General features: G+C 31.9%; 1 protein-coding gene across 1 annotated transcript in view; it reads right to left on the minus strand.

Moving 5' to 3' along the window:
• Window positions 1-9663: 9663 nt before the first annotated feature.
• The window catches only part of LOC114329174 (collagen alpha-1(XV) chain), a gene marked incomplete at its 5' end in the record, with an annotated part of 898386 nt that continues 881183 nt past the window's right edge, over window positions 9664-26866 (minus strand). The window contains 2 exons of the mRNA XM_050657117.1: window positions 9664-11355; window positions 15670-15999. Of these exons, the coding sequence (XP_050513074.1) occupies window positions 11301-11355; window positions 15670-15999 (385 nt within the window). The remainder of the gene's footprint in view (window positions 11356-15669; window positions 16000-26866) is intronic.

Raw genomic sequence — 26866 nt, forward strand, 5'->3', positions numbered from 1 at the left:
TTAAAATGTACCCTTCCCTTAAACTATTATTCTTCTACTTTAAGTGCCATCTCCGCTATGAAGCTTGGCAATCATCATGGCTATTCTTGTCTTCGAGGCAGCTGCTTTGAACATTGCCTTTCTGCGTTTTTGGCTGCAACCAAATCATTCTCTCAGGTTCTTCAACAAGAAAACGCGTCTCCTTCCTAGGCTTCTCCTAAACTCTATTTTTCCTTGAATTGTGAGTTTCAATATGTTATATCTTTCACCTCTCATCACATGCAAGAGATATTTAAATTTCCTTTCTATTATTGTGTTTTTAATTTCCCTCCCTCTGCCAATTCTCCTTAACACTTCTATATTCGGGACTCTATCTTCCCATGAAATCCTTATAGACAAGGACGGATCTGTTCTGAGGTGGATGTGAGAGGTGGCATTCGGATTTTTGCAGATAAAGTTAGGTGACAACTTTGACTTATGCTCTTTCTCAAATATGCCCGGAACATTAATAAAAAAATTTAAATATTTAAAAATTCCAAAAAATATCGATTTTTTTCTATTTTCATTGCATATAACTTTAAAACAATTCATTTTGGAACAAAGTCGTAGGGAAAGAAAATAAAGATAATTGAATTTTGTATAATATACGACTGGTTTAAAATGTCCTTAATTATTACCCTTTCTGCAAAATAACAATAAATAGAAAATAAGGGGGCAAAAAAGACTGTTTTTATTCAATGTTTTTCAACCACTTTGGTAGCACTTAGAACCTTCATAATTGACTTAGAAAATTCTTACAGCATACTTAAACCGTTCACCAAATTTCATTAAAATCGACCTAATAGATTTTGCATAATAATTTTGCAATCTAAATTTTTCTAAAAAAGTTCAAATTTTTTAAAAACTTTCTTAACAAAAAGTAGATTATTTAGAAGTTTGCTAATTTTTTTTACATATAAAGAGGTTCTCTACCTATCTAATACACTTTACAGAATTAAAATCGGATTATTTAAGCGGCCCCAGCACTGTTTTAAAGTTATAAACAATATTCTGGCTTATAAACAAATACAGTTAGGACGTTTGAGTTGTAATAAATTCATTTTCTTGAGAATGGGAGACTCTGGAGATAAATCCCGAAACAGATCGATTTTTATTTTTAAATTATAATTTTGTGGCATAAATATCATACTAGTGACGTCATCCATCTGGGTGTGATGACGTAATCTAAATATTGGAACTAATTTAATTCAAATTTTTTTTTAATTCAAACCCTGTATAAATAATTATGTTAAGGCTATGGGTACATAATTCGCAAATATTTTACGTGTATCCCTACTTTTTCTGTCTTTACACGGCAAATTACGTGTAGTAAAATTCACACTGGTATGGATATGTAAACATTACTAGAATGTCATTCTACTTGAAAATGTCATCATTAATTTAAAGAGATGGGTTTTGAATGTTCTTGGATAACTGTTATTTTTATAATTGCAAATTATTAATTCAGTTAATAAATGTGATAATTTTTTCACTAACTATGTATTCAGTGATTGTAATAATTTATTTGTATAACAAAGACTAATACTCAATCGAGAAAAGAGGAAAAGTGTTAAAGTGATTTTTTAATAATATATTGTTATGGAACGCTTACAATTTTGAACATCTTTAACAACAAAATATTTGGATCACAGAATATATTATCCTGATGTATTATCTGCTTGGATCTTCCACAAATAATACACAATAAATAACTTTTTATTAAGTTCACGTCTTAAATCAATTATTTATCAAATACACTATATATTAATAATATTTAATCGATAACTCAACATATTCCCGATGCAATGTCAAATATTTAAAATTGTCACTGATTGTCAGTGTCTGACTGACAATATATGCTGACAATATTATATTCGGCTGAGTGCGTTGTAAGACAAAGATAGATTTGGGAAATATTACCACGGCATTGTGTTCATTTTTTTCGAATCCTGAAAAAACCAATAAATATTTTTGAAAAATTTAAACGCAGAATGAAAGACTAAATTATTACCGAGGGCCGAAAGTCCCTTAGAATAAATAAAAAGTTAATTTTGAATGATATATTTGAAATTAAAAATCACACTAAATTTTCACTTAGTTTTTCACCCCTGTAACTTATTAAAATAAACATTATAGAAGTTCTCAGGGAGTTTCGGCCCTCGCTAATAACGTAATCTTTCATTCTGCGTTTAAATTTTTCAAAAATACTTATTAGTTTTCTCAGGATTCGAAAAAAAATGAATCCCCATTTGAATAGCATTGCAGCCGAAAATACGTACCGATCCTCTTAATGTTTATATTAGTGAATACAAAATTGAAAAGCCTTTCGATTGAGCTATCACACGGCACCTATTCTCATTTTAAAAAAATCATCGTTTACGACATCACGCCCAGATGGATGACGTCACTAGTATGATATATACAGAATAAGCCAAATAAAAACGGAACATACGCAGTTAATACAGTGTATCGGAACTACGTTTGAAATAGTCTACCAATACAAAAGTTTGACAAACATAAATCATAGCAACTCAACTACCTGTTTTCTTTTAGGCTAAGGCTACGACCAGACAAGCGACAATTTACGGCGCCATAAGAGCAGTAAAATGAAGCGCGATAATGGGCCCTGGTAAGAAGGATCTCGGTCCTAATTTGTAGCTCATCTAACCACAACAACGACCGAAACACTGTATTTACATCTCGCGACACGCTGTAATTTACATCCCCATCTGGTCATGCTTTTTACGGCCGCTTCATTTTACTGCTATTACGGCGCTGTAACAGCAGTAAAATGAAGCGGCAGTAACTGCAGTAAAAAGCATGGCCAGACGGGGATGTAAATTACGGCGTGTCGAGAGATGTAAATACAGTGTTTTGGTCGGGGTTATGGTTAGATGAGCTACAAATTTGGACCTAGGTCCATTTGCTTGCGACACGACGCTGAAGATGGACCCGTTCGATATTGCTTCGCGATATTTCACAGCTCAGTCTGGCCATCCACTACACTCACCGCGGGACCCATTTTCGCGCTTCATTTTACTGCTTTTATGGCGCCGTAAATTGTCGCTTGTCTGGCCATAGCCTTAGCCTAAGAAGACAGGTAGTTGAGTTGCTATGATTTATGTGTGTCAAACTTTTATATTAGTCGACTATTTCAAACGTAGTTCCGATACACTGTATTAACTGCATATGTTCCGTTTTTATTTGGCTTATTCTGTATACCAAAAAATTAGAATTTAAAAATAAAAATCGACCTGTTTCGGGATTTATCTCCAGACGCATATTTTCTAGAAAATGAATTTATGTCAACTCAAACGTTCTCACTGTATTTGTTTATAAGCCAAAAAATTGTTTATAACTTTAAAACAGTGCTGAGGCCGCTTAAATAATCCGATTTTAATTCTGCAAAGTGTATTAGATAGGTAGAGAACTTCTTTATGTGTAAAAAATTAGCAAACTTATAAATAATCTATTTTTTCTTCAGAAAGTTTTTAAAAAATTTGAACTTACAAAAAAATTAGATTGCAAAATTATTCTGCAAAATCTATCAGGTCGATTTTAATGAAATTTGGTGAACGATTTAAGTATGTTTTAAGAATTTTCTAAGCGAATTACGAAAGTTATAAGTGCAACTAAAGTGGTTGAAAAACATTGAATAAAAACAGGCTTATTTTGCACCCTTATTTTGTATTTATTGCTATTTTGCAGAAAGGATAATAATTTAAGACATTTTTAACCAGTCGTTTATCATACAAAATTTAATTATCTTTATTTTATTTCCCTACGACTTGAATTCCAAAATGAATCGTTTTAAAGTTATAAGCAAAGAAATAGAAAAAATCGATATTTTTCGAAATTATTAAATACTTCAATTTTTTTATTAATGTTCCGGGCATATTTGAGAAGGAGCATAAGTCAATTATTATTACTGAAGGTGTCACCTAAATTTATCTGCAAAAATCCGAATGCCACCTCGCACATCCAAAAATAGACCTTTTTCACAGATCCGCCCTGGTCTATAACACTCTTTTAAATGTCCACATTTCAAACGAGTTAAGTCGATTTATTGCATTTCGATTTAATGTCCATGATTCAGCTCCATAGTAAAGCACACTGTGTACATAATATCTAATTAATCTTATTCTGACGGCCATTGTCAAATCTTTGAAGCATAAAATCTTTTTCATTTTCACGAAGTTGCCACGTGCTTTTACAATTCTCATTCTTATTTCTGCAGCTAATCGTTATTTTCTGTGATTACCGTTCCCAAGTAAGTGTACTTGTATGTAGCTTTTAGTAAGCTCAAATTTGCAGTTTACTTAAATCACAATAATAATTGAAATGAATGTCGACTCGATTCAAGTTCTCTGTTTAACCCAGATGTGACAATATCAAAAGGCACCGCTAGGAAAATATTCCAATATGCAGTTCAGAGAACCTGTATGAAACGAGTCTTTGTACTCTAATACAGAGTATGGCATTAGTAAAATAAGAAAATCTACGGTTTCGTTTTGATTTAAATCTGTCTCCTGCCATCACCCGATAGTACTATTTCTAGGTCTACCTGTTGTCAAGGAGACTCTGCAGAAGATAAATTTACACCAAAACGTCCGTAGTTCTCGGTACAAAAATAAAACTATTTATACCGTAATATGGTTAGAACGCCCTCTAATTTTTGTACCGAAAACTACGGACGTTTTGGTGTAAATTTGTCTTCTGCAGGGCCTCCTTGACAACAGGTAGACCTAGAAATAGTACTATGGGGGATGGCAGGAGACAGATTTAAATCAAAACGAAACCGTAGATTTTCTAATTTTACTAATGCCCTACTCTATATTAGAGTACAAAGACTCGTTTCATACAGGTTCTCTGAACTGCATATTTGAATATTTTAATAGCGGTGTATTTTGATATTGTCATATCTGGGTTAAACAGAGAACTTGAATCGAGTCAATATTCATTTCACTTATTCCCCGTTAGAGGGCGTTCTAACCATACTACGGTATAAATAGTTTTATTTTTGTACCGAGAACTACGGACGTTTTGGTGTAAAGGACCAGGCAAGACTCCTTATGGAAAAGTGGTCCCGGTCAAATTTGATGAAAGTTTGGTCAATGATACTTCTTGATGTGTAGATTAAAAAAGTCCATGGCACCTGGGTCTGAATAACTACTATTCTTGAGTTACAGCCTTCTGAAGTTATTGGATTCGGGTGCTCGGTTTACGTTAAGTGCACTAATTTACGGTCAAACGAACGAAAATAATTAATATTAGAAGAAGAGAAACTCATGTTCTTCATACATACTTGCGTGTTGTATATGAATTTGTGGTCAAAAATAGTTGGATCGTATTTTAGTCTTCAGAAAACCTCCGAAAAGTCTTCAGAAAACTAAAGAAGTGCGGTATAAAATGTGCTGCTTGATCGATATAAGCATTATCATGTTTTCATGAATGCTTCTCAGTTATGCAATACCATCAAAACCGCAGTTCGGCTTTATCTTTACAAAACTACTGAGCAGTGGCGGATCTAGGGGGATAGGGGTAATTCCACCGGTAACATGTTCCAGAATTAATGAAATAACTTTATTTAACGAAAATGAACGAGATGGAGCCATCAAAACACATTTATAACCAAAGAGCGGATAGTGTGACGAAAAGACGTAAGCCCAGAGCACGGGCGCCCATAAAAAAATTTTTAAGGGGTGGCAAACGTAAAAATGTTGCAGATTACATTTTGTATACTTTTAATAACCATATATAATTCAAAGCCCCCAAAAAGCCAGGGAGGTCACGCCCCCCTGCCCATGGGCCCATGGGTATGGGCGCCCATGGCCCAGAGTACGATTTAAGGACCAGAGAAGATGAGTTACGGGTGTTAAGAGTATGAAATTGGAAAACCAAGGCGGAGGATAGAATGGAATGGAAGCTGATTATCGAACAGACCGAGGTCCACCAGGGGTTCTACAGCCAATGATGATGAGCTTTTTAATACAAAATATTATGGAGAATAATTTTGTAGGGTTATTTTTATAACAACTATAATATTCATACTTAGGTATAATCATATAGAAGAAATGGTCAATGGAGAAGGCTTCATAATCATGATTTTGCTAACTTTCCTGTTTTCGACTTAGACTACCTAAAAGACCTTACGATTGGAATATACCTATCAAATTAAACTGGCACCATCTTACATACAAGATAAAATAATAAGAGAAAATGACGAAGAGTTTTAAATTGATAAGAATATGGATGAACTGGGATTCATAAGAGTTCGAATATTTTCTAGGTTTCGACAAGCTACAAAACACCAAGTATTCATTTCCTATACGGTTGATGAAGATAATGATGAAGATGAGCCTGTAGAAGAACCGATTAACGGGTACTATTGTACCTGTCAATCTGGTGCGAGAACTGTAGGTACTTGTGCTCATATCACCAGTGTGTTATGGTTTTTAAGCTTTGCAAGATATCAACCCAATGTTAAGTATCCTGATAGGTCGTTAGTTAACACGACGTATGATGCATCTAACCGAAATCAGCAAAATGTTAACATACGAATAGTCGAAGATGATTTAAACCCGATTTTTCCATAGACAATTGTAATTAATATTTAGCATTTACAAACTATCATTTACTTTATTGTTTTTTGTATTGAAATCAAGTCCATGTTCTCTACCTGTCTTGTATCTGATATGCGGCACAAGTTTCATGTCAACTAATGTATTTTTTTATGTTTCAACAATTTTTTCTTTAATTATTCTGGAACATGTTACGAGTGGAATTACCCCATCCCCCCTAGATCCGCCACTGTTCAGTAGTTTTCTAAAGATAAGGCGGAACTGTAGTTTTGCTGGTATTCCATAACTGAGAAGCATTCATGAAAACATGATAATGCTTATATCGATCTAGCAGCACCTTTTATACCGCACTTCTTTAGTTTTCTGAAGTATTTTCGGAGGTTTTCTGAAGAGTAAAATACGATCCAACTATTTTTGACCACGAATTCATATACAACACGCAAGTATGTATGAAGAACATGAGTGTCTCTTCTTCTAATAATAAATATTTTCGTTAACTTGACCGTAAATTAGTGCACTTACGTAAACCGAGCACTCGAATCCAATAACTTCAGAAGGCTGTAACTCGAGAATAGTAGTTACTCAGACCCAGGTGCCATGGACTTTTTTAATCTACACAACAAGAAGTATCATTGACCACACTTTCATCAAATTTGACCGGGACCACTTTTCCATAAGGAGTGTTGCCTGGTCCTTTGTCTTCTGCAGAGCCTCCTTGACAACGGGTAGACCTAGAAATAGTACTATCGGGGGATGGCAGGAGACAAATTTAAATCAAAACAAAACCGTAGATTTTCTAATTTTACAATAATAATTATTGAGAAATCTTTTGATTTCATCTTTCTTCGTGTAGAGGTCGCTACAAGCGTACACTGGTATATGGTGTCACAATAATTGTTACACGGACGTTTTGTTTCTTTTTTTCAGTTGACGTGAGCTTCACAAGTCTTCCTGAGGATAGGGAAACCATGAAATACATGTAGAAGAATAATGAGACTCCAATTTTAAAGTTTTTTGTATTCCGATAATATTTTCCATTACTTTTGGATCACAATGTGCTCTGCAATACGTCTACGTAAGCCTACAATTCCACAAAACATTTATTTGCGGATAAAATAATAATATCAAACTATCAAATATATACAAACTATATAATAAAATACAAAAATAAAATAAAATCACAAGACGATAAAGTGAACGCAGTTAAAATACTTTATACAGGGTGATTGATTAGTAGGGTAAAGCTCAATAGCTCCGCTATAGTAATAGATAGCAATAAAAGTTAATAACCAAAATTTTAGCCACCTTTGAGCTTCACATTACAAAATTAGTTAGAATGTTACAGGGTGTTCGATAACACAGTGGCAGACCTAACTTATGTTTTTTTAAATGGAACACCCTATATTTTATTTTATATTCGAAATCCTGTTAACTTCTCCATCACAAAAATATAAAGATTTGTTATGTTATATAAGGTATTTATAAAGTTATAACCAATTTTGTATGAAAATCGTAACAAGTTCAATTCCCTGTAGGTATAAATAAAAATAAGCACAACAGCAATGGTTTATTAATGCCATATTTTTTATTTATTGTCAAAATTTTTAAGAATTATTGATATTGCTAATTTTCTTTATATCAAATACAGGCTGAGTCAAAACGCAAGTACATTATTTTCTCAGTAATGTTAAATGGAACACCCTGTATTTTATATCATTATTGAAAAGTAACATTAACGAACTTTAATTTTTATAAACATTCCATATGCCCAAATTTATTAGTTTTCGAGATATTTTCATTTTTCGGAGCAAATTATTTTAGGTGTTTAAATTTGTCTAAATTTGAAGTAAGCCATGACTGAATTGACAATTGAATATTACCGATTATCAATCTGGTAATCAATGTAACACTGTAGCAAATAAATAAATAAAAATAATTTATTGGTAATACATTTTACAAACAAAAACACAACCACTACATGCAACATTTTTGATACAATTAAAAACTATCTTTTTATGTAAATGCAACAAATAAACAAAGAAAATTAGTAATACATTTTACAAAAAACACACAAACACAAAATACAATATTTTGTGAAGACAATTAAACACTACTTTTGTATGTAAATGTAACAATGTAACAAATAAAGAACGAAACATAATTTATCAGTAATACATTTTGCAAAAAAACATGTTTGAAAAAATTAGAAGCTACTTTTAATTAAATATTTTTAATATTTAATTACATAAGGTGTTCAAAATTACCTCCTAACACATTTATGTACGCCTAAAAACGATCATTTAATGAGTTACTTACTCTACGGAGCATTTGTAAATTAACACATCGAAATACACTTTGTATTCTATTTTTCATCTCATTCCTTGTTGTTGGAGGTATTTTATAAACTTCATTATTAACGTAACCCCAAAAAAATCAGTCCAGTTTATTAAATTCTGGTGATTTGGGTGGCCACGCTACTGGTCCATTGAAAAATGAAAATATCTCGAAAACTAATAAATTTAGACATAGGGAATGTTATCTAAAAATTAAAGTACGGTAATGGTACTTTTCAATAGTGATATAAAATACAGGGTGTTCCATTTAAAATTACTGAGAAAATAATGTACTTGCGTTTTGACTCACCCTGTATTTGATATAAAGAAAATGATCAATATCGACCATTCTTGAAAATTTTGACAATACGTTAAAAAATATGGCATTAATAAACCATTGTTGTTTTGCTTATTTTTATTTATACAGGGAGTTGAACTTGTTACGATTTTCATATAAAATTGGTTATAACTTTGTAAATACCCTGTATAACATAATAAACCTTTATATTTTTGTGTTGGAGAAGTTAACAGGATTTCGAATATAAAATAAAATATAGGGTGTTCCATTTAAAAAAAAAAACATAAGTTTGGTCTGCCACTGTGTTATCGAACACTCTGTAATATTCTAACTAATTTTGTAATGTGAAGCTCAAAGGTGGCTAAAATTTTTGTTATTAACTTTTATTGCTATCTATTACTATAGCGGAGCTATTGAGCTTTACCCTACTAATCAATCACCCTGTAGTAAAGGATCCGATGTAGGTTCGAACTGCACCTACCTGTTTAATGGATAAAAACTTTTTAATATGTAATTTAGTATGTTAACAACTATAAAAATTAGAGGTACCCTATATAATTTTGTTCTGACTATAATTAATTATTAATTTAAAAATGATTTTTTTATAAATAAAAAAAAAATCGGCCCAGGCAAATATTGTTTTAGATTTTTTGGATCATTCGAAACAAAAAAGGTCTTTTGTAATATTTCTCTTAAGTTAATCACTTCAGGTGATAGTTTTCCAGTTATAAACAATAATTTAAAACTGAAAAAAGAACGAAACATCACGATTTTCAAGGCTCAAAAACATAACATAAGTAAAAAAATATCGTTTTTGAAATTACGAAGTACTTAAATTCATATACAAACCTTCTATCAGTTCTTGATAAGAATTTTGGACATATTTAATTTTAAAATATTGTTTTTTAGTTGTAAATGCAACCCCATCGACCGTCTTCCCATAAGGAACCTTCGTCATTAACAATTAAAAATACTTGATGATTACAAAAATAATATTTTTTACATGTGTTTTTGAGCCTTAAAAAGCGTCATATTTCGTTCTTTTTTCAGTTTTAAAGACCTTTTTTAAAAATGATAAAAGACCTTTTTTGTTTTAGAATCAATCTTTTGTTTTAGAAGCCAACCAGGCCTTTGTTTAGAATGATCCAAAAAATCTAAAATAATATCTGCCCGGGTCGAAATTTTACTTTAAATTCATAGAAAACTTAGAAAAGTCACTTTTTAATTATCAATTAATTATAGTCCGGACAAAATTATATCAGGCACCCTTTGTTTTTTATAATTGTTAACATGCTAAATTACATAACAAATAATTTTTATCCACTAATTTTTATCCAAGATCGGTGCAGATCGGCCTTATATCGGATCCTCTACTATTATTAGGCCGGTATCCCGCGTACCAAAGAAAAGTTTATTAAAAGCAAGCTAAAAATTTGTTAATAGCTTGACAGTGTCTAGTCGGACAAACTTTGATGTATGGGAACACTGGAACAGGAGAAGTTTTAATTGTGGAACGTGTCATCCTGACAAGTTTATGATTGTGAAAACTAGAAGGTTTTTTTTAAGTTTATTCAATACCAAACTTTATATAATATATGAAAAAATGTTTGTCCCACAGATATGTTGGGCATTTTAATGTTGGGCATTAAGTCCGACACGTAGAACCTATCAAATGACAGAAATTATGTTGGTGGTTAATAGTAGTCTGATTTTTTGCATGAGAGGTAATTAAAAGGGTAACAAATCAATTGGAAGTTTTGTTCGACAAAATACATGGGACGTTTTCGTAGTCTGACGGTCGAAACCTGTAACCAATTCCACAATTAAAACTTCCCCTGTTCCAGTGCTCCCGTACATAAAAGTGTGTCCGACTAGACACCGTTAAGCTACCAACAAATTTTCAGCTTACTATTAATAAACTTTTTTGAGTACACAGGATCCAGGCCTATATTATTTTCTTAATAACAACAACGTAGTAGATCTTACACATACGACACGTGACACAAAAAAGTCTATATGAACTTTATGAATATGGATGGAACAATGTTGTCTCTACATACGATATGACTCTTAATGAATGGAATTCAGCAGGTCTTGGTATTCTTCTTCGTTGAGCAATTCAGTACTGAAACAGAAAATAGGTATGTTAAAATATAACAATAATATTACATTGCGAGATATAGTTAACTGAAGTGTCTTACATTATTATGTAAGTAAAATCATATGAGTGAATCGAAGAAGCAGAAGGTTTTATATCGGCATCAAATTTCAAACAGATTAGAATATTTTTCAATTGCTAAGGACATTTCTGTAAGTATTCTTTGATTTTAGTTTCCCATCTCTCTAAAAAATAATCCGATTCCATGACCTAGCTTTTCCACCAAAACTAGAGTAGCCGTTTGCAAACAGACAGTTTATTGCTTATCGTCTTAAATTACAACTTAATGTTTAAAATACGTATCCGATGAAATTTCTTTCGTATAAAACACGGTGTCAACGGTCGCTGTATATCAAAGCATCCCGTACATTCCCAGTGTTAAGTAAATACCTGTGTCTACCAGTGATGTCATGGTGTGGGAACGCGTGGGAACGCCGTTCCCACACTGGTTAAGAAAAGAAAAAAAATAAATAAAGAATTTAGGTTTTGTCAAAAATTAGCAGTGCGTTCCGGCACTGCGTTCCAGCACTGCTAATTTTGCCATGACACCACTGGTGTCTACATCGAAATTACACGTTAGAAGTGTATGGACGAAATTGTTTAAACGCCCTCGAGCTGCGTATACGCACGCAGCATCCATTTACCGTGGAAAGTCTCCATGAATCCCGAAGTACTTTTTACTTTTCACGGCGGTTTTTTAAAAGACTTCCTCTTTGTTTAATATTCCATTGCTACCTCGGGCTAATAACATTGTGGAAAGTGTGCTGGCTTTTTTCCTTTCGGGCACTGTCTTCAATCAAACTTTTTTAACTAGGATTTAAATTGCGAGCAGATTTTCGAATGAAATACCACTGTCAGCGATAACAACAAACGTGAAATTCGCTTTTGATATACGGATGTGATAGAAAACATAATATGCTTATATATATATATATATATATATATATATATATATATATATATATCAATTTACAAATTATTGGGTTAACAGCTGAAATGGAAGACTCAGTGTACTCTATATATATATATATATATATATATATATATATATATATATATATATATATATATATATATATATAGTTTGTTATTTCCTGACCGTGAATTTTTAAATAGAAATATTTTTATTCCTGGGTTTTTCGGTCTAAATAAATGAAACACTATTCTTGCTTAAACGTTTCGGCTATTTGCCATTTTCAATAAGCACTTTAATGATTATAACATTACACTTTTTACAATATATTTTCACATACACGTTCTATATTTTAATATTCACAAAAATGTATGCTTCATTCTCGAGATGTTAACGGAGAATTACCGTTCTCCGTTAACATCTCGAGAATGAAGCATACATTTTTGTGAATATTAAAATATAGAACGTGTATGTGAAAATATATTGTAAAAATTAATTTTTTTTTAAATGTTTTATTAATATTATTAGCAAAATTAACATCCGATTGGAAATTAAAAAATATTTATTTTATTACATCTAAAAATGTTTGTGAAAACCTATTTGACCGGCCTCAAGAGGCCGCGGCCTCTCGGTGATTGCACCGATTCATTTATATGGCCAGCACGCCATTGTGTGTAAGTTCTTTTTCTTTTGTGTATTATGGAATGTATAGAGAAAAACCTGTTTCAAATATTCAAACAGTTCCCTTTTATTCGCTCCCAGTTTTATACCTTTGCAGTTTTTCTACATACTCTTTTGTATTTATTGGTCACGTGCTTAAACGGAGTTGAATATATTTTGTGTTTGAATATTTCATTGCCGTTCTCTTTTCTATTTTAGAATCAACTGCAACGCTTGCAAATTTTATAGAAACGTTTTTGCTACAAAAATATTTGATATTGTTCGAGTAGAGTCGACTGCTATGCTATAAATGTACTGACTTTTAGAGATATCCAAACAACTGCAATGATATTTATACAGAACGTGAGTTCAACTGAACTTGGAAATTACTAATAATAAAGTTATCCAGTCATGTAGGGCTTTATACGTTCCTAACATTCATTTTTCGAGATATATGTTTGAAATTAAACGATTTATAGTTTTCCCGGAAGCATCATTCGGGGTTTCCTCAGTCAATAACGAGAGTCAATTATGTTATTTGGATGTGGTTAAAATAATAGATAACCAAAAACGGAACAATACGAAACCGACTACAGGGATATAATGGAAAGATGGAGGGAACATTTCGAACAATTGTTGAACGTGGAGAGCAGGAAAAAGCAACGGAAAATGAAAAACAACGTAATTGGAGGAGAAGAAGGAAAACACAGACGAAACATAAGCTATACAAGAAGAAGAACTAGAGGCAATAGAAAAGATAACGACTGGGAAAGCTCCTGGGTACGACGAAGTTAGACCAGAACTGTTGAAATATATTAGAGAAAAAGAAAAGAAAAGCAAAGAAACTGAAAACAACGTAATTGGAGGATCAGGGGACAACACAGATGAAACAGAAGCTGTACAGGAAGAAGAACAAGGGGAAGCCCCCAGGGTAAACTCCTGGGTGCAGAAGAAGATACAGAAGAATTCCATCGTATTGCAAAAAACATCATTCCACATAAAAAAGTTCTCAATTACAGAAATATATTTACAGAAATTTTAACATAAATTCTGAACAATTCTAATGGGGTAGTGATGCTTCTCAAACAGTCTCTCCTACTAATTGTCAATCTCAGTGTTGACTGTATTCTTTTTCTTCTTTGGACAAAAATAAAATCTTCTTCTTCTTTGAAAATGGTATTGAAGAAGAAGACAAAAATAAATCAGGCAAGAATTTCTACGAGTAGAATCCTCATACCTATACAAATACAGGGCCAATCACAAGAAGCGCTGCCAAGGACCATTCGAGAGAAGCGCTCCAAGATCGACTACATACAGGGTGTTTGGTAAAGAATGGCCCATAGCTTAACCTCAGATTTCTGAGCTTAAAATAGGTCGATTTAAGCTAACTTACCTTAGTACAAAAGTTGATAATAACCGAAATACAGGGTGTCAAAGTTAAACTTTTATTTTATTTATTTTTGAATATTTCCTGACAAGCATGATGTCAAACAAACATTTCTGACTTCTACCAGAGGCGTACGACGGGGGAACGTGAATGGTTGCCCTTCCCAAATTCTACGCCACTGGCTGAATTGCTATTTTAGTGCAATTTTATTATTCTCCAATACTTCCTATGTAAAAAACATACTCTTCATTCGTAACGATAAAGCCATTAGTTTCGAGATATTTGAAGCTAAAAACGAAGGAGCATAATACATTAATCAAAATAAGTGTGCCCTTCCATTTTTAACTTGAAATATCTCGAAAACTAATGACTTTATCGTTACGAAAGTATATTATTTGCATAGAAAGTATTGGAGAACATACAAATTATGCTAAAATCGCAGTTTCATCAGTGGAGTAGAATTTGGGAAGGTTCAACCACTCACTTTCCCCTGTCGCACGCCTCTGGTAGTAGCCAGGAAAATATTTAACATGATTTAGTAGGGTGTACAGTGCCTACACTTTCTGCCAACTATCACACGGATATGTCAAATTATTTGAAAGTATTCTTTTTTTTAAATAATCTATTCTTTATTTAAAACTTTAAGAACTATGTGTGCCCGGTACTATAAAACTATTTGACATATCCTTATGGTACTTGGTAGAAAGTGTAGGTACTGTACACCCTACTAAATTATGTTAAATAATCGTTTGTGGTTAATATCAGAGGCGTAGGACAGGGGAAAGTGAATGGTTGACCCTTCCCAAATTCTACGCCACTGATGAAACTGCTATTTTAACATAATTTTTAGATTCTCCAATACTTTCTATGCAAATAATATACTCGTAGAATTTGGGATGGGTCAACCATTCATGTTCCCCCGTTGTACGCCTCTGATAGTAGCCAGAAACGTTTGTTTAACATAATTTAGTAGATTGTACAAATACCAGCACCACTTACCAAATTTCGTGTTGTTGTTCGATGCCTGTCAGGAAATATTCAAAAATAAATAAAATAAAAGTTTAACTTTGAGACCCTGTATTTCGGTTTTTATCAACTTTTGTACTAAGGCAAGTTAGCTTAAATCGACCTATTTTAACCTCAGGAATCTGAGGTTAAGCTATGGCCCATTCTTTACGAAACACCCTGTATAAAAGAAACCGCATCGACCGGGAGAGTCAGTTTACTTCAAAGCGTGACTACATGACTTGACAATGGCAAGTGCCATCTTGCCGAAACGTCGTCAAACATGTTTTTTCCTGAAATCAAAATCATAACTTACCTCTCTTCATAAACGCTTCTCCTTCTTCTCTGCACAAACTGCTCCGTAGTAGCTTCGATGCAAAGTAAAATAAGTCTTTTATCGCAAGAATAGGGCGCTTGTTCCAAGAGTCTTGGCCCCTTCAGGCTGCCGGCCAGTCCGACTTTTTCCTTAGAGGCCGTATGCCAGGCATCGCACGACGTGTCTAAGGCTCGTTCGCCGGTCAAAAGAGCCCCGTGCCAGACGGCTTTGTTAGGCCATGAAAAGTCAGAGAGAACGTTTTTGCCGCTGAACGAGTATATTCTGGGGGGATGAGGGAACGCTCCACCGTCGCCGTTGAAGATTTCAGCCCTAAAATTTAAATAGAAGCAATTATTAACAAAAATAATACAATGTCAATTGACAGCAGGCATGTTTTGATTCTCCTCGTATAGTTAACTATAATCTAATATAAGTATCATCTAACCACCATCGAACAAAATACTGTTTGCTAATACAATTTTGTCTGAACAATGAATACAGTAATACCTCGACTTACGCTACCCCGACTTACGCGAACCCAGAGTTACGTGATTTTCAAATCTTGTCGATTAGTCATTTGAGCGCCACACAATCGCTCGATTATCGATGAAATAGAATTACCGCCCACATATTATTTTTGCTCATCCAATGTAGATATTTGGACTTTTCGCACGAAATCAACACATCTTTAGAATTTATTTTGTAAATGCATGTACCTATTTCTTATCTACAGTTTTGTCTGCGAGTGGGTGTTTGTTATTTTTATGAAATTAGTAATGCGATTAAAGAAGTTGTTGATAGTGATGACGTTGAAGAACTGTTGAATTCCCACAATAGGGAGCTAACTATTGCCTCATAGAAATGCATGAGGATGAACAAGACATTGAAAAGCTTGATTGTTTGGATCCAGTTTAAACTGAAGATCAAAATAACGGTTGGAAACTTTACTGAAGGTCTCAGTTTAATTGAAAAGGGGTCACAAATTTTAGAAAATATAAACTATAACAAAGATCGCATTTCTTTTACCAAACAAGGGATAAAAAAATTATTAGCCTGCTATGAAGAAATTTTGCGGGAGAAAACAAATCTTTGAGTTGACTCTTTGTTAGATTTTATGCAACCTTCTACACCGAGAGAACAATTTCTTTTCTCCTAAAACACCGATTTCTTTGAGCAATATTTCTTAAAAGTTAACATATCCTATCAACTTAAACATACCGGTTCACATATAAAGAAACGAGTTTTTTAAACACAACTCAATAATTTCTTACAGATAATTTCTTCAATACTAAGAAATGCATTAATGGTTACATTTAATTTTCTTATCCTAAAGTTTTTATTTCTTAAATTGAAAACTACAAATATTTTGCAGTATAAGAAATATAATGTTAAGTTAATCTATATTTATATTTGTGAACAAGAAACTTTCTTGCAATCAAATAAATATTTTAAACCACAAGAAATAATTCTTCAGAAATACCCTCTGTAGTAACTGTGGTTATAAAATAAAAACTTTGTCATTAATGCCGAAACGTTACTTGCAAAGATATTTTCTTCCACAAAATAATTGCGCAGATTAACTATTTATGATTTAGTCGTCACCGTCAGTGTTTGTCAAGATGGCGTGATATGTTCAAGTTCATATAGATGGATTTTAGATTTATTGGTGTTCTTTAAAAATTAACGGATATTTTGAAGGTACGTACATATATAGGTATTAAATAAAAGTAAATTGAGTAATTTAAGATGTAATAATAATATTGTTGCGTATCAGAATGGTTAAAAAAGAAACATAATAGTATCTTTATATGCTTTTTAGGTATAATGATGGACGACTCTGAAATAAAGGAGCTTATTATTCTAACTGGGAAATATGCCACAATTTAAAGCTGGGACAGAATGATATATATCTTCAGAACAATATTACGAAAGGAGTTATTAACCAACTGCGGGGCTTTCCAGAAATGGTAGAACTTCATACATCATACATGTAGGTAAGTACCTTTTTAAAAATGTGTATACTTAGGTATCGACTATAATAGGTTTCTTGAATATATCGTCTTCTATAAAAATATACAATACAACGCTATATCAAACATGGCGAATGCAACGCTGAGGATATTTTCTGTTAATTTATTTGAGATAAAGAAATCAGTTAGTCTAAAAGAAATATATGTTTATGGTTAAGAAATGTTATTGCTGAGAACCGTGAATTAGTTAATATGTATTAAATGACTTAGATGTAAACTAATAATGTATGTATGTATACACCGTTCTTAGGCGTCAACGCCCTTCGGTAGGGATCTATGGAGGAGTATCACCAAGCCGGAAGCCCTTATCCCTTCCCGTACCGCTCCTCCATAGGCCGATCAGACGCCAGTTTATTACAGACCAAGCCGTAGACTCTATTGAGTTTTATACTACGACGTTGGCCTTTTATAAATTTCATGACCTAGCTGAGGCTCGAACCAGCGACCGCAAATCGAAAATCCACTAAACTTGTCGATCGACTGAGCCCCAGCTAACTGGACCGTCAAGACCGACTAAACTAATAATACTTTCCCGTAATAAAATTTCTTATTGATTAGTTATGCTGTCTCTTTTAGATTATAAAAATTAAGAAAAACTACATATTTATTATTATGTCTGCTTCAATGTTTTACATTGGTTGTATTTTCCCTCTTGTTTTAGCTAAACAATGTGTATTGTGTGACTTAATATTATACAGATAAATATAATTAATATTTCATTAACAAAAAACAAAAAAAAAAAGAAACAAAGATGTGTAGGTTAAATAATGCCATGTTTGAACTAAATATGATTGATTATTATTAGTGTTAATAGTTCTTATGTGGGGACCTGTTTTTGTTTTTTTTTGTATTTCCTAAATTTGTCAAAATAAATATCTATATCTTTATAAAAAAAAATTTATTAAAGTAAGTTTACTCTTTCTACATAACGATTTTGTTTTAGTGAATTGTCGATATACAAAGTGTTATTAACAAATGAAGGAAAATTTGAGGAAGTTGGATTTGCCTCTCCATCCTTTTATTGTTGTGTAGAAGCTAGTGGTTTAAGAGTGGAGAAAATATTTGTATGTAATAATAACGTTTTATATCTTGTTTTATTAATAAATAATGATTTTACCTTAACACAATGATTTATTTCGCCGTATGTAATATCACTTTATTTTCAAGAAATATTAACTTAACGCTAAATATACGTTTGTCTCTGCGAAATATATTTCTTAACATTAAATACATTAATTATTAATAGTAAAATAATAATATTCCTTACTAAGAAATATTATTGCTCAGAAAGAATAGTTTTGTAATGTGTAGAAAATATATTTTTATGACTAATAAAATTAATTAACATCAAGTGTAATTTCTTTCTGATAAATGGGTTTGAAGTTTGCCAGAAAGTGATAGTTCAATCATGTTTAAGATATATTTCTTTGGCTATAGTAGAATTTATTTTAAATATTTTAGAAAATTATATCTTACATACAAAGATATATTTCTTAGGCAATATGCCAAGTCGATCTTTCTTAAATATTAATAAAGTTTCTTTATGTCAAGAATTTTTTTCTCTCGGTGTACACACCGAGAGAACAATTTCTTTTCTCCTAAAACACCGATTTCTTTGGGCAATATTTCTTAAAAGTTAACATATCCTATTAACTTAAACATACCGGTTCACATATAAAGAAACGAGTTTTTTAAACACAACTCAATAATTTCTTACAGATAATTTCTTCAATACTAAGAAATGCATTAATGGTTACATTTAATTTTCTTATCCTAAAGTTTTTATTTCTTAAATTGAAAACTACCAATATTTTGCACTATAAGAAATATAATGTTAAGTTAATCCATATATATATATTTGTGAACAAGAAATTTTCTTGCAATCAAATAAATGTTTTAAACAACAAGAAATAATTCTTCAGAAATACCCTCTGTAGTAACTGTGGTTATAAAATAAAAACTTTGTCATTAATGCCGAAATGTTACTTGCAAAGAGATTTTCTTCCACAAAAGAATTGCGCAGATTAACTATTTATGATTTAGTCGTCAGTGTTTGTCAAGATGGCTTGATATGTTCATGTTCATATAGATGGATGTTGGATTTATTGGTGTACTTTAAAAATTAACGGATATTTTGAAGGTACGTACATAATAATATAGGTATTAAATAAAAGTAAATTGAGTAATTTAAGATGTAATAATAATATTGTTGCCTATCCGAATGGTTAAAAAAGAAACATAATAGTATCTTTATATGCTTTTTAGGTATAATGATGGACGACTCTGAAATAAAGGAGCTTATTATTCTAACTGGGAAATATGCCACAATTTAAAACTGGGACAGAATGATATAATATATAGCTTCAGAACAATATTAAGAAAGGAGTTATTAACCAACTGCGGGGCTTTCCAGAAATGGTAGAACTTCATACATGTAAGTACCTTTTTAAAAATGTGTATACTTATGTATCAACTATAATAGGTTTCTTAAATGTATCGTCTTCTATAAAAATATATAATACAACGCTACATCAAACATGGCGGGTGCAACGCTGAGGATTTTTTCTGTTAATTTATTTGAGATAAAGAAATCAGTTAGTCTCAAAGAAATATATGTTTATGGTTAAGAAATGTTATTGCCGAAAACCGTGAATTAGTTAATATGTATTAAATGACTTAGATGTAAACTAATAATACTTTCCCGTAATAAAATTTCTTAATGATTAGGTATGCTGTCCCTTTTAGATTATAAAAATTAAGAAAATTACATATTATTATGCGTGCTTCAATGTTTTACATTGGTTGTATTTACCCTCTTGTTTTAGCTAAACAATGTTTATTGTGTGACTTAATATTATACAGATAAATAATTAATATTTCATTAACAAAAAGAAAAAAATTAACAAAGATGTGTAGGTTAAATAACGCCATGTTTGAACTAAATGTGATTGACTATTATTAGTATTAATAGTTCTTATGTGGGGCCGTGTATTTGTTTTTTTTTGTATTTCATAAATTTGTCAAAATAAATATCTATATCTTTATAAAAAAAAATTTATTAAAGTAAGTTTACTCTTTCTACATAACGATTTTGTTTTAGTGAATTGCTGATATACAAAGTGCTATTAACAAAAGAAGGAAAATTTGAGGAAGTTGGATTTGCCTCTCCATCCTTTTATTGTTGTGTAGAGGCCAGTGGTTTAAGAGTGGGGAAAATATTTGTATGTAATAATAACGTTTATATCTTGTTTTATTAATAAATAATGATTTTACCTTAACACAATGATTTATTTCGCCGTATGTAATATTACCTTTATTTTCAAGAAATATTAACATAACTCTAAATATACGTTTATCTCTGCGAAATATATTTCTTAACATTAAATAAATTAATTATTAATAGTAAAATAATAATATTTCTTACTAAGAGATATTATTGCTCAGAAAGAATATTTTTCTAATGTGTAGAAAATATATTTTTATGACAAATAAAATTAATTAACATGAAGTGTAATTTCTTTCTGATAAATGGGTTTGAAGTTTCCCAGAAAGTGATAGTTCAATCATGTTTAAGATATATTTCTTTGGCTATAGTAGAATTTATTTGAAATATTTTAGAAAATTATATCTTACATACAAAGATATATTTCTTAGGCAATATGCCAAGTCGATCTTTCTTAAATATTAATAAAGTTTCTTTATGTCAAGAATTTTTTTCTCTCGGTGCATGAAAATAAATTAAATTGACAATTTTATATTTGTATATGCTATTTTTCTTAGCTTCCAGTCCCAATTAAAAATAATTTATATACATACTGTTATGATCTGCTTTCTATTATTTTGATATTAATTATTATTTATTTGATCAATTATTTAATTAACGCAAATCATACATAAAAAATATTAAGAAAAAATCTCAGGGTGCCTTTTTTTATAATACAAAAAATTTATCGAAATTATCTTATGTTATACTTATCTTCTCTCGTGGTTTCAGTATCTCTTAGTTGATCCTTATCGGGATAAAATAGGAAAAGGAAATAAATAGAAAAATCATAAATAAAAACATACAATTACCTTTATTATCAAAAGCAATGTTCTGTAAATTTATCAATTAAATTCTGTGGGCATAACTGTCCAAAAGAAACTTTTACCATATAAATTAATCTAATTCAAACAAATATTTATCGCTTTGTTCTTGATACCATTAATAAAACAAGCTAAACAAACTTTGGTATTCGCAAATTACTTATACTTCCTATTAAATTTTTGAAATGTTGGAATCTTAAATGCATATGCTTTTACGTAAAAATTTTTAACTTCTTATTATAAAGAAAATCTATCACATAGGTTATTGACTGACCTTTTCGATTCACACACAATTATGTCTCCTCTTGACCCAAACAGCTCCTCCTTGTTGATTATGTTAGGCTCCCAATCAAAGCCCGCTCCGTTCTCAGCAAACAATCCAGCAGGATACCAGCAAGTATTTCTCCAAAACACACGCCAGGCCTCTTTTTACCAGTACTCGTTCAATAAACTCCAAAACTCTCTCCTCTCTTTCTCTCAACAATAATCTCCTGAGACCCAAGTATCTTTTTTACTTGGTGTCACAAATAATTTTAATAACGATAATTCTTGTAACTTACTCTCTTGGACTTTACAGAATCAAAGAAGTATTTCTTCTCGATTTGATTTGTCTCTCGTTCCACTTCAGCTACTCTCACTATCAAAAACAATCACTAGTACTTGCTTCTGAACTACTCACGAAAACTTTTGACTGCTCTTCTCGAATGCCCGTAACACAATGAATTCCTTTTTCCAAAACTATCTCAACATTCAAACAAAACTTTCCCCATTCCAAATTGCCAAGCCAATCAGAAACATTTCTCTCTCCACCTCCCTCTGTTTCAATCGAAAAACGCAGTCATTCCTTCAAACAATACTTCTACTCAAAACTAATGACTTTTCGGAAATTACCTAAATATTCCTGTCATTACAAAAACATATTTAAAATTCCAATTCTCCTTACCTCTATTTTTCTAAAAACTAATAATTGCATCTACCTTTTCCGTAATAAACAATCGGTTTAAAATTATAATCCTAAATAACTTTCACTTCACTTTTATTTACAAAAAGGTTTTTAATTATTCATGGAAAACTCATTAAAAGAGAAACCCACTTTGCGTGAAAGCTAACTTCTAATAAATATTTACAAATCAATATACAGGGTGTATCAAATTTATGTGCCCGCGTTATATTAAAAAATAAAAGTTTTATTCTATCTTTGATTGATAAATTGATACACAATAATACATATGCGAAATTGCACCCCGAGTTACGCGAATTTGACTTACGCGGTTATCGCTCGGTCCCACCTATCGCGTAAGTGCGGGGTATTACAACAGAAAATTAATGGAAATTCCAGATCGCTTTGGTCGTTATACACCCACGCGTCGGATCATACTCAAAAATCAATTCTTTAATCAACCGCCGCACAGTGTTCAAAATTGGTCAAAACGTGATCGAAACTAAATTTGTTTAAACTGTAAAAGTGATCCGGCTGAAAACTTGGAATATTTGAGGTATTATACCGTATAACGAGTACATTATAACAGGGGTCGTTTTTTTTTTAGTTTTCATCCCTTCATTAGGGGGTGAATTACTTAAAAAATATCGTTATACAGGGTGTTTCATTAAGAATGTCTAATTTGATTTGTAGATTCTAGACCTCAAAATATTAGGATTTAACCCAAATCACTTAAATAAAATGTGGCTCGTTACAGAGTTACAGGGTGTTTTATATAAAAATTTAAAAAATATTTTTGCTCATTGGTTTAAAACTATTTGACGTATCCTTTTCATACTTGGCAAAAAGTGTGGGTACTGTATACTCTATAAAATTATGTTAAACAATCGTTTCTGCCTATTACCAGAGGCGTACGACAGGGGACAGTGAATGGTTGAGCCTTCCCAAATTCTACGCTACTGGCGGAAATGCCATTTTAGCACAATTTTTCGATTCTACAATACTATCTATGTAAATAACATACACTTCATTCGCAACGATAAAGTCATCAGTTTTCTAGATATTTGAAGTTAAACATGTAACGGCACAGATATTTAATTAATGTATTGTGCCGCTTAATTTTAAACTTCAAGTATCTCTATTACCAATGATTTTATCGTTAAGACTGAAGAGTATATTATTCATTATTAATGATAAAATCATAAGTTTTCGAGATATTTTAAAATTAAGCGACACAATACATTATTCAAAATCTCTGTGCCGTTACTTAAGTTCAAATATCTCGAAAACGAATAATTTTATCGTTAGGTGTGAGGAGTATGTTATTTACATAGCGAGTATTGGAGAATCGAAAAATTGCGCTAAAATGGAAATTCCGCCAGTGGAGTAGGAATTGGAAAGGGTCAACCCCTCACTGTCCCCTATCTCGTACGCCTCTGGGACTAACTAGAAACGAATATTTAACATAATTTCATAGGGTGTATAGCACCTACACTGTCTGTCAAATATGAGAAGGATACGTAGAATAGTTTTAAAATACTGAGCATAGTTTTTAAATTTTTAAATAACACACTCTGTAACTCTGTAAGGAGCCATATTTTATTTAAGTGATTTTGGTTAAATCTTAATATTTCGAGGTCTAGAACCTACAATTCAGACATTGGACATTCTTAATGAAACACCCTATATATATATTTTTAACAGTGTTATGAGTGGTAAGAAATATTCAATACTTTTAGAAAAAAAAACACAGTATTATTGGTACACCCGGTATACAATGACATCTTACCCGTCTAGCAACAATATTATTACGGAGATATTGTTAAAGAATAAGGCTATAACATATTAAATAACTTAAATCGGACAAGAGGTTTAGGAAATTCGAGACATCAAAAATGTCCCATTTTACAGGTGGTGCGTTAATTTTGCTGCTTAGTGTATTAATATACACGGATTATGCGACAGATTATGACGAAAGCTCGAAACAAATGAGAAGCGTTGAAAAGCCCTATAACGTATCTGCGCGTAGAGCTAACAATTTTTGATGAATTCGCGCACATTTACATTTACTCCAAATCCCAACATTTTTCCCAATCGCGCCTAAAGAAATATAACTTCAATAAATTGTTAATATAGCTATTTATAAAACTAATGTACAATATATTCTCTATTGCAAAAACACTACTTCATCAAAACTAAAATCTCTTTTCGCAACCCCAACAAATATCATGTGTTTGACATACATGTAAACAATACGTACGAATGCAAATAATTCAGACTAAACGCGCGCAGCGCTCGATGCAATGCGCCATGTACTCAGTTGCGCAGTTTTTCGCAGTTTGTGTTATATATTTTTTATTCCTTACATTGTAATCTTTCATCTAGTGAAGGATTTAACGTGGCACAAGATGGCACAATAAACGTAATACGCTGTCAAACATTAATTTTATCAAAAATTGTATAGGTTTTTAGACAGCCGATTATATCAAAATTATAATCACCTTTCCGTGAAGCTAACTATATCATTTTAATCTTTAAAGTATGTATTTTTATCTCCAATAATTACTTTTACATTAGCTATCCACAGAAATGAAGTAATAATCAAAGTAAAAGGCATATTCTGAGGATTTAACTTTGATGTATAAAATTATATTGAATTTTGTACTTTTGATCATTAATACATCTGGCCCTAACAAACTTAAAAAATCAATTTTTGCTGAAAAGTTGCATCATGAGTAATACAAACAAACCCCTTAATTTCGGCATTCTCAGATTTATTTTTTTTTTGGACTTTCGATCACGTTTCCTTCAATTTTGAACACTGTGCGCCGTTCCGACAACAAAAAATCACTTTGTTCCTGGTCTGCTGAGAAGACGGTGATGTCTTTCGCTACATGGAAGCAGCCGCTACCGTCCACATCCCACGAGGGTTGAGTAAACATTATTTGTTGTAAACTTAACTTGTTGCTGTGGTGTATCAAGTACCTTTACTTCTATAACATTGTTATGTACATTTTGCTGCGAACTTATATTGTTGTTTCAAACTATTTCACATACACATTCACTTACAGAACCAGTAGACATAGGCAGCGGAATCATTGAGCCCTATGCTCTTTAATTTAGTCATGACGGAATCATCAAAAGCATCAACAAATGAAAGGGATACAGAATGGGAAAAAAAGAAGTAAAAATACTCTGTTACGCAGATGAAGAAACACTAATAGACAAAGATAAAGATAGTCTGCAAATATTAGTCCACAGATTTAACATAAGAGCAAAAGAATTCAATAAGACAATTTCATCTCAGCAAACTAAAACAATAGTAATCTGTAAAGAACCAATCAGATGTAAAATATAAATTTATGGCATCAGTACTGAACAAGTAATGGAAATAAAATACCTTGGAACTACATTGTCAGAATGGCAGAATGCCTTAATAACATTATATGGTGAAACCAACATACGAGTATTAACACTATGATGAAGTCAAGAATTTAAAAAGCCAGTGTAACACCAACAATGAAATATGCGTCAGAAACAAGACCCGATACAGCCACAACACAAAGACTACTGGAAACGGCAGAGATGAGAGTACTGAGAAGAATTAGAGGAAATACACTGAGAGATGGAAAGATAAGTGGAGGCATTGTAACGTACAGTGTATAAACGACTGGACACTAAATAAAAAAAGAATGGAACAACTACATAAGCAAAATGGAGGACACAACCTTCCAGAGCGGTGGCGGATATACGCGGAGGGAAAAAGGGAACCCCCCTTTAACAAGGTCCAAAATTAACGATAAAAATTATTGAAACAAAAAAATATATTAGCTGACATAAAACGTAAGCCACAGGTAGACAAATTCAACTCAATAAACAAGCTAGTTACGAAAATTAAGGGAACTTAATGCATTTAAGTTATTATTTATGCCTTTTATGTCTAATTGTTTATTTTATGTCTTTTATGTAAGTTATTATTTATGTCTTGTATGTAACTTGGGGTCGGTCTAGACCAGGGGTGGGCAAATACTTTTAAACGCGGGCCAAAAAACAATTTTCAAAATGTTTCCCGGACCGGTGGACTATACCGCGTAGGTACGCTGTGAATCATGCGAATTAGTCCTGTCGCCAGGGGGGGGGG

The sequence above is a fragment of the Diabrotica virgifera genome, chromosome 7 (genome assembly GCF_917563875.1).
Source record: "Diabrotica virgifera virgifera chromosome 7, PGI_DIABVI_V3a".
NCBI classification, from domain to species: Eukaryota; Metazoa; Arthropoda; class Insecta; order Coleoptera; family Chrysomelidae; genus Diabrotica; species Diabrotica virgifera.